Here is a 10,202-nt window from a genome sequence, read left to right on the forward strand (position 1 = left end):
AACAACCTGGAGAGTGCTCAACATGAAGTCAGGAAGGCCTGGGTTCAAATCCTGCCTCAGACACCTACTAGCTGTGTGACCCTGGGTAAATGACAGCTTCTCTGGGCCTCAATTTTCTAATCTGCAAAATTAAGAGATGAGACTCTGCCTCTAAGGACTCTAACCCTAAATCTCTGATCCTATGATTCCCCTAGTGCTTAACATACATTACAGAATCATAGGATCCTCAAATACCACCTAATCTGAAACATGGGTCTTAATGTAGTTTGTGAATTGCAAATACATGGTGTTTATGAAAGTTGTTGTCTCTACAAGTAGGGTTTGTGAAATGCCAAAGAGGAGCCTCACCTAGTTCCTGTCCACTAGAAGCCTGTCCAAACTTAGGATATAGTTCTAGTACAGTTCTTAGAACAGGACACAAGTTTTCATTGATTCAGAGGAAATAAGGAAGTAGTAACTTGCAACTTTACTTCATCAACTGTGGGCTTGTCCTATGATTGTGAGTCACAGAAGCCAGCAGTGTCCCATGAATCCAAGTGGAGGATCACGCAGAGGTTCATGACGGGCTGTGAGCAGCCCACATCACAAACAAGGAACCATAAAGGAAAAACGACATTAAGCACATGGTCAAAGAAGATGGTCTGGCCACATGGCACGTGGAGGATAATCCACTTGTCCCTTGGCTACAGTGGTGTTTTCTTGCTCACAAGAGAACGTAAGGGAGGTCCCCAGCACTTTGGGTGGACCTCCTGTGGGAGGCAGCTTGGTGGTGCAGCGGATCATGTTGGATCTGTAGTCAGGAAGAGCCTCAGTCACTTACTAGCTGCATGACTCTGGACAACCTCACTAAGTTCATCTGTAGAATGGGGATGATAACAGCATCCGCTTCATAGAGTTGTTGTGAGGACCAAACGAGATAACGTGTAAAGAGCTTTGCAAACCCTGAAGCGCTACATAAATGCTTCCTATGATTACTAATTAAACTCATTTCAATGAGGTGAGGAGAAAGCCAGGGAAGAGGAGGGATGCATGACTTGTGGCCTGGGGGAGAAATACCTATCAGATGATAAATCTTTTGAGTATCGGAGTAATAGTATAGCTGCTCATCTTCACATAGCACTTTAGTCTACAATATCTTATCATGTGATCTTTGCAATAATGCTCTCTACCTCTGAGATAGGGAGTCACTCAAAGAAAACTCTTTTAAGTACCTAGGTATGTTTGTGTGATTGTATCTATCCATGGAGGTCCCCGTGAGATGGTATCTGTTTCCAGTGAAACTGCTCAGCTCTCCCAAACCTCCTGCCAGGGGGCAGAGGTGGAGAGAGGTGGGAGATGAAGGGATGAGGCACAAGTACGGAGCCCCAGCTCTTTCTCTGACCACAGGTAAGTACCCAGGGATTCAGGTCATTGGGAAAGAGTCCCCTGTTAGGGGGTGTCCCAATTGAGGGGTTCAGGCTGACTGAGGATTTTTGGAAGCAGTCACCCTACACAAAATGAGGAAGGGTTCAGGAGGGAAGGAAATTTGCTCCAAAGTCCTCCCTTTCTGTCCTGCAGCAATCACCTTCTGCCTTTTGAGGGGCAAAGATGGAGGCAGATGATTCCACGGTGACCACAGAAAGTCATTTTTGGTCACTGGAGTAAAAAATACCTCAGGAATTAAAAAAAGGCACTGGATGATTATAAGACCTTTTAGGATCAGAAGAAGGAACACATATATCAGTATTCTGGGGTGTATGAGATACAGGGGAGGGCATGGCTTTATCAATTAAATATCATAGAAAAAGCCTGTGAAGGGGCCAGTCAACATAACAATATACCACTTCCAGCATGGTCTAAGCATCTGGACCCAGCCTGTGAAGTGGCCTCCTGCTAACCCTCAGTCTACTATCCCCAGGATGCTAACTCCTAGAGTTTAGGATATCTTTTGGCCATAGGTACCAATCTGACTGCCTAGCATGGAGCCTATAGCTCTGACCAACTGTATAGCGTCCTTAGTTAAACTGGTAATCGTAATGGTGTCTGAACCAAAGCAACTAGGGCTGTCATAATAAAGGAACTAAATGTTAACCTTCTCTTTTTTCTCACCTATCTGTATGGAAGATAATATTCTTAGGGAGACTCCAAAAGAGAGGCTGGTTTAAGTAAACCACAGCCTCACTTTTAGTTTTCCATATTTCTTCCTTTAATAAAACCTGGTATTGGAGCAACTTTGATAAATGGGCTTTTGCAGATTCATCATCCAGCTCTAGCACTCACATCTGTCTTACCACCTCTGTTCTGATAGTTGTGAATCAGAAAATCAGACTCTGGTACCTGATTTTAGAAAGATAGGAATATCCATTCAGGAAATGACCCTGAAGAAAACAAAGCCAAAAAGAACAACTGGACTTGATTAAATTTCATAAAAGTTTGTACGAGAGGCAATATAATTTTGAAGTCATTAGAGGACTATTTTTCAAGGTATGTGAAACAGAAGATAATCCCAATGACTTGAAAAAAATCTGACCACATCATTACCAGAAAAAGACCTGACAAGAGAGTTTTTACTCATATTTACTCATATGCCTACTTTCCCATCTCTACAAAATCTTTAACAACATTCTACATAGTGATCTTTGAAGAAGCAATAAAAAGTAATTAGGCACACTTTCACAAATTATATTCTATGGAAGACATCTTTTTTCTTAATGTTTTATTGACCTCTATTGCATTTTCTTTATATCACAATCATTCCCTCATTTACCTCCCATTCACTTTGTGTCAAAAAAAAAAAAAAAGAATTAAGAATAACTGACCAACAAAATGACCGTGTCTGACAGCATATGCAACATTTCACTCCATGATTCAATTTCCTACCTGAGAAAGGAGTATGTTTCTATGTTTATTCTCAGAAACCAAGACTGGTCATTGTAACGATTCTCCATTCAGTTGCGTTTTAGTGAGTCAAAGGGCATGAATAATTCCAAATTGTTTTCCAGAACCGGAGAACCAATTCACAACTCCACCAATAATGTACCAGTATATCATATACTCAGTTATGTTATTGTAGCCATTGAATATATTGCTCTCCTAGTTTTGCTTTCTTAATTCTACAAGTTCTTAGGAATCTAACTATATTTCTCTAAATCCATCTTCATTTTTTATGATACAATAATATTCTCTTACATTCATATACCTCATTTGGTTCAGTCATTCCCTAATCAATAGGCCATCCACTTAGTTTCTGGGTTTTTTTCTCTCACAAAAGTGCCCAATAAGGATATCTTAATATTTATGAAAACTTTTTTCTCTTTTTTACCTCATTGGGTGTATAATCAATGGTGGTATCACTAGGGGAGATGGCTTCCTTTAATAATTCCAAATTATTTTCCAGAACAGTTGGGACAATTCATAGCTCCACTACCAGTGCATTAGTATGCCTATTTTTTCATAAGTTCTTGAATTTAGACTACTTCAGCTTGTCATTTTTCCCTAATGTGATGGATGACAGATAAAACCTCAGAGTTGTTTTAATTTATATTTACCTTGTTGGTAATGGAACATTTTTATATGGTTATTGCTACAGTTTGTATTTCTTCTTTTGAAAGCTTTTTGTTCATACTTTTGTCCAAGGTCAACTCCCTGATGAAAGTTTAGAATTGCTGAAAGGTGGAATTGTAAAAGAGATTACAGCCTTAAGAGAGGAGAGAGGAAAGCAGTTCAAGAATACAAAGATTGTCTTCTATGGGTCATGGAGCAACGTGAACAATTGGGTGAGGGAAGACCTATGGACCTGGAAGAGAAGGCTTATCTCAGGGGAAATGAGCAGAGGATTGTGGGCCCAAACCATGATCAGACTGCCAATTTTTACTTGAAATTGAAGAATAAATCTGGTTTCCAGATATAAGAGTAATATACTTTTTCAATGACCAAAGCAACTGAGAAAGAGAGCCCAGCTTTGGTCTCAGGGTAGATGTTTAGTGAACTAGCAAAGGAAAGTAATTTAGAGGATTAGTTAACAGGTAACCAAAAGTATGCACACTTTCCCAATGGGTCAGGAAAAAGTTTAGAAACCTGTAAATTCTGAGAGCTGTCCCAGATAGTGTCCTCTTCCAGACCTGGGAAAGACTGGCATTATCTATATGTGGGGGGCTTGGGGAGAGGAGATTTTTCCATCTTGAATGGATTTTTTTTAACCATCTGCAACAGAGGAGAGGGGCAAGTCATTGGCAGCAGTAGGAGTGGAACACAGCAAGAGGGTAGGCACTTTGAACGGAGACTAACAATAAGGTGTTCATGTAGCTAGAATGTCATCTGCTTGCTGCTGCACCTATTAAAAATCAGGGGAATGGCTGCAATTGACTGAGGTTGAGGGCTATGAGCATCTTTTTAAGAGTTTTAAAAAAACACAAAAAGTTTTACTACGCTGTGTCTCTGAAGCATCTGTTGCCAAATTCTTTAAGAATTTAGTTTATTTCTTTAAGCTGTTTATATTTCTTGATTTTGTTTCACAGATAAAAAGTATGATCAACCTTAATTGGTTTGTGATGCATGCCTATATCTTAACTGCGTGCAAGTATCAAAGGATGCCAATGAACAACTGGGAATACAAAAAAATCAGGATGAAGCTCTGAGCTTCCATCTAAAACAGCCAAGATTTCATCCTTAATTGGGGACTTTGAGCTGAGAGTAAAAGAAAATCTTGTGGTTTTGATTAGTCATAATTTTTTTTATTAACTTTCCAAAAGACAGAACTAAACTAGATCCAGGGATTTTTTTTTTTCATTTCCCTAGGATAAAAATGAGTCAGAGCATCATTTTTCCTGTCTGGGAAAAGGCTGGGGACTGTTACATCACTTGTTCTCACTCATTCCTTTTTCTTTCCTTTCTTCTCCTGTCTCATTCATCCCTGAAGTTGAAGGTAGTTATTAGGGCATAGGGACCATATGGGCCACTTGGTGGGCAGAGAAATAGATGTGACTAGTACCTACCAAACTGGTACCCAGTCCAATCTTACCCGCAGTGCTGCCAAGAGTGGGGTGAAATAGGAGCAGAGAGATTTTGTTGCCACCAAGAATGTCTATCAAGGGTATTCTTTAATATAAAACAAAGAAACTGAGTCAGAAGTCAGCAGTTACATTGGCTCCACTTGGTCCTTTGGGTTTCTTCCTAAGTCGACTTGAGTGGCATTATAGGAGTTGATGTGCTGTAAGAAATTGTCTTTACGGGTATGAATTAAAGAGGGACTTAAAACTAGCAGCCTCTCTAGCTACTTGTTCTTGGTATGTATCACAAAAGAGCTGAAGATGCCTCTTGGAGCAATCAAGATAGAGTTGATAAGCCCTCTCTCCTAGGGAGCAAGATGCCAGATAGTAGTCAGGGACCAAGAGATGGTTGTAGAGATCAGCAGAGCAGTGGAGACAACCAGCAGGTTATGCATAGCAGGCAAGGAGAAAGCTTTAGGGAAAAAGCAGCTGGCTCTGCGATGTCAGTAGAGGGCCTATGCAGGCCCAGCAGCCATGGAGATAGGAGTTGTTCTTCCATGTTTCTTATGTATGTGCCCTTCCACATCTGTCTTCTCATATGTAAGCCCACCCCCACTGGTGGTGTGTTAACCTGGGATATAATGGTATACCTCTGCGTATATGGAAATCTTTGTCATGTGTCTTGATGTCCTGTTGAATTGAATGACTTTTGCTTTGAACCAGTGGGTCATTTGATTGGCTGGTAAAAGAAACACACCAGTGGGGAATCCTGTGCTATAGTTTTAAGTGGATGATGACTGACAATATGACTTGAACCTGGGGCAGCATTTATGATAGGTGCTGGAGGGAGGAATGACATGTGAAGGAGGGTACCTAGTAGTTACAAAGGATTGGCCTAGACAAAAGTTGACAATATATGACAACCACATCATAGCTTGCAGCATAGTCAACATTGTGGGGAGAGGTATATGTGCATTAAACGGTGGGGACAGAATATGGTACTTTTCCACCTTCCCCAAAGCTCCAGGCTCAGGAAAGCATTGTTCTGGGGATGTGCCTAACCATGTCCCTGCCAGAGGGTTCAGCTAAGCAAACTGGGTGAACTTCCCACCTAAGAGCATGGGCAGCTGCTGCTGTCTTCCCTCACTCCTATTCTCCCCTTCCACTTGGGGAGGAGGGTGGGGAGGATACATGCCAGCAACTTATTGTGTCCCTTCTGAAGGCTCACCAACTTTTGCTTTAAACAGTTGTAATAAAATTAGTTGCTAATATACCATTTCTACCTTTGGATTCCCTTGCACTGTTTGTAAGCAAAACAGTTTTATCTATGACTGATTGTCCTAGATTGCACTACATGTGGTTGAGGAGACCACCTCTAGAGAAACGCAACAGGATGTCTATTATTCATTGGGCCACAGATTTTGGAGGGGAAATTCCTTGTGCCCTGGGAAATGAGAGGAAACTACCCACTACTGGATGGTAACCTGGTTGAGGAAACTTCTAGCTCAGGGGATGTGGGCTGTAAAATCACTAAAAATACCCATTTGAGGAACCAAGAAATAACAACTCCCATCAATGTGATGGTCCTGTGTGAACCTGATTTAATTCAACAATTCAATTCAATTTAACCAACATTTATTAAGAGCATTTATTAAGCATCAGGCACTCTGCTCTGCAACGGAGTCTCCCAGAGGTCACTGAGTCAGAGATCTGTGGCATCAAGAGCCTTGATGAAGGAAAACTGTCCAACCTTCTCAGTACAGATCTGGTTTATTTCCTGCCCTGTCTATTCACTTCTCCATGACTTTCAGAACTAGAAAGATGCACTGGCATAGGCAGGTACTTGGTTGGGAAAGTGAAAGGACATTTAACATTAGGGTAGTGCCATCTCAGGCTGAATAAGTAGATATATATCCAGGTGGGGTAGCAGGTGGATCCTGGCAGCCAAACTGAGCCAGACACTGGGGTTGTCTGGTGGCAGCCAGCAGGGAGCGAGGGTCACAGGGAAAGGAATTCAGTTTCTGGGAAATCAAGGGATTAGAAACCAAAGCAGTGACTTCAGGCTCACAAAGACAAAAACACAGTCAACAAGGCGGAGCAGCTTAATTACAATGGACTATGCAAGGGTCTAGTTACTAGAACTGAAATACAAGCTCAGCAAAGAGTAGATCTGATTTAATTGGTGCAAAGGCCTCATCTATGAATCAATTCAATTCCACAAATATTTATTAAGTACCGACCATGAACTGGACTAGGTGTTGGGCATACAAAGATGAAATATGTCCATTTCTGTCCTAGGAACTTACAGTCTAACAGGGATAAGACATGAACACAAATAAATGATTAAAAAAAAAACCAAGAGGAAGTATTTAAACAAAATAAATTTGTGGTGGGAATGATCATTTTCAGCTGGGGAAATCAGCCTCAGAGGAGCTGGGTCATGAAAGATCTTTCCTCATCCTAGAGGCTGGACCAATCTCAGAGTCTCAGGACATGTCTAAGTCCTGTTGTCAGATCCCTGATCCCAGAGCCCAGGACAGGTTGGGGATTAAATGACTCTAGTCATGGGGACAAAAGGAATATAGGGGCAGTCAAGTCATCTCTCCAACTTCAACAATCCTCCCTGGATGCACAGTCTTCTTGTGGAGGCAGTTTTTTGTCTTTTTTCCAGGTGTAAGGGGGAGGACACAACCCCAATCCTAGGTTTGGGGTGCCTTCAGGAGGTCAACTAGAATACAGAGTTGGTGGGGGTGAAAGTAGTTCCTCTTTGTCTTTAGATGATCTCTGTTTTTTATCAGTGGCAAGAGAATAAGAAGAAAACCCACGGATATTACACAACTGACTATGCCATCTTATTTCCTGGGGTTGGCTGTCAGGCCTCAGGTCAGCTCTATTAATTTAATAGCGTCCAAGTCCTGTGCTGGTCACTGAAGGTAACAAGATGAGGGACATGAGACTCTGAAGTGACCTTCCATTCTTTGAGAGCAGTGGGATCTCGTGGGGGCCCAAGCCATCATCATCCTGACTCTCTGAAGGAGTACAATGCAAGGAGTACATTGTAACCTGAGTTCATCCCCTGCCTTGTCAGCCTTCCTGGCCCCAGTGCTGGCTTTGGAGTGTATTGTGGGGCTAATAGGGAATGGCTTTGCATTCTTTATCTTCTGCTTCCACATACGACCTTGGAAGTCTACTACCATTTTTCTCCTGTGCCTAGTCATTGCTGATTTCCTCCTGATTATCAACTTACCCTTTCGAGTGGATTATTATGTTCATGGCCAGACTTGGAACTTTGGGCCTGGTGCCTGCAAGGCTAACCTCTTCATGCTGTCCACCAACCGTACAGCCAGCATTGTCTTCCTCACTGCTATTGCATTCAATCGATATCTGAAGGTGGTATGGCCCCACCACACACTCAGCCGGGCATCTGTAGGGTCAGCAGCCCAGTTATCTGTGGGACTGTGGATTCTCATCCTGCTCATGAATGTGCCCCTACTCCTCAACAACCCCCAACCCCTCTACTCCCATGCCTCCTGCCTCAGCTTTACAACAAACGCTGAAGACTCTATTGCCCAGCGCTGGCACCATATACTGTATGGACTGGAGTTCTTTCTGCCACTGGGAATCATCCTTTTCTGTATCTTCAGCATCATCTTTACCATCAGACAACGGAACCTGGGCAAGCAAGCAGGGGCGCGACGGGCAATGCTTATCCTGGGAGTGGTTGTTGCCATCTACTTTTTCTGCTTCTTGCCCAGCATTGTCTTTGCAATAGCCTCTGTCCTAGCCATGCGATTCAAGGATTGCCAAGCTCTCAACATGTGTACAGAGTTGTTCCATGGAGCACTGGCCTTTACTTACCTCAACAGCACCCTCGATCCTGTGCTCTACTGTTTTTCCAGCCCCAATTTTCTCCACCAGAGCAAGATGTTGCTCTGTAGCAGGGACCAGTCAGCTGGAATAAATCATGAGCGAGAAGGTGATGACCGCAGCTCTTTCTATCCAACCAGGCAGATGGATTCAAGAAGAGTGGATGCAGGCACTTTGCGGGATTAGGTACAGATATTGTTCTCTAGGTGAGGAGCCAAGCAGCCCTTTGCCCTACTCCCTGTGGTCTTATTTAACATTTGGGAAAATATCTAAGAACCTTGAGTAAAGGGATTTGATTACTCTTGTCATCAGACTCTACCATACAAATTTTGGTGGATGGGAATAGAACCTGCCTTGTAAACTTCCTCTTTCCCAGTCAACCCTCAGTCTTTAAGAAGTTCAAAGGGAAAGGACCGCTGGTCATGGCTGGGAAGAGATGGGTTTCTTAGGTGATGTGGTAAGACTTCTCCAGGCCCCAATCTCAAACTAGTGGTGTGATGGCTTGAAAGATGAAGTGAGCCCTAGGATGTGGAAGGGCCTTGGAGATGGATCATGCCTGGTCTCTTCAAAGCTAAGTCCAGTCATAGCTGTTACTAGTTCTCCTGTGCTGCCTTAATAAACCAAACTCACAGAAGGAACATCTAATCTGGTGTCTGTGTTTGTCCTTGTGAGCTTGGCTGCAGTTCTGCATCTCTGAAATTACAAAAATATATGGGAAGCACTCAGGGAGTGAATGTGTGTGCATGGGGGGTGGGGGACAAGCATGTGGCTGTCGGTGCAAAAACCCTTCCCTTGGAATGTGTCTAGGTGTTGAGGGAGGTATCCATGTGTAGGACAAAATCATAGGTTGAGCCCTGCCATGCATGCTTTAAGACTGACCCTTTCCTCACCCCTAACCCCACCAAGGGATTACCCAGAACTAGTTTGTAGATCATTCCTTCCTCTTCCCACTTAAACCTACTCCCAAAGAAAATGACATCTTATCTTTAGGGCAAGGATGTGTTAAATGGCAGCCACCACTAAATTCCATGAAGTCTAGCCTAGACTTCAGTTATGGTCCCAAGAACAAGTTGCAGGAGGTTGTGATAGCCTCTTGGACAGCATCCTTAGGGGTCAAATTAGTCTCCAAACCTCCCTTTCTCTCTTTGGGGATTCATTGTCTATGAATTTATCAGAGCCTTTCAGGAGCTTAGGTGTATGCCTAGGCTGGGTTCACCTTTGGGGGAACAAATCCACTCAAAGTCATTGACCATCCCTGGGTAAGACAGGTTGATTTAAGGTGACCTGGATTCAACTCCTAGAAACCCTTCCTTCTAGTGTCCAGTTGGGGAAAGAGTCTGTTCTTCCATCTCTTTTGTGATTTGATCC

The 10,202-nt window shown here is 42.9% G+C and overlaps 1 protein-coding gene across 1 annotated transcript; it reads left to right on the forward strand.

Annotated features, from left to right (window-relative positions):
* Positions 1–6,548: 6,548 nt before the first annotated feature.
* On the forward strand, positions 6,549–9,044 carry OXER1 (oxoeicosanoid receptor 1). Its single transcript, XM_072635756.1, has one exon. It carries the CDS (start codon positions 8,010–8,012, stop codon positions 9,018–9,020), a length of 1,011 nt encoding a protein of 336 aa, XP_072491857.1. The 5' UTR covers positions 6,549–8,009; the 3' UTR covers positions 9,021–9,044.
* The last annotated feature ends 1,158 nt before the right edge of the window (positions 9,045–10,202 follow it).

Source organism: Notamacropus eugenii, chromosome 1, assembly GCF_028372415.1.
Source record: "Notamacropus eugenii isolate mMacEug1 chromosome 1, mMacEug1.pri_v2, whole genome shotgun sequence".
NCBI classification, from domain to species: Eukaryota; Metazoa; Chordata; class Mammalia; order Diprotodontia; family Macropodidae; genus Notamacropus; species Notamacropus eugenii.

Bases quoted from the DNA above. Each gene is read 5' to 3' on its own strand.
- OXER1 (XM_072635756.1), top strand. From the start codon at position 8,010: ATGCAAGGAGTACATTGTAACCTGAGTTCATCCCCTGCCTTGTCAGCC.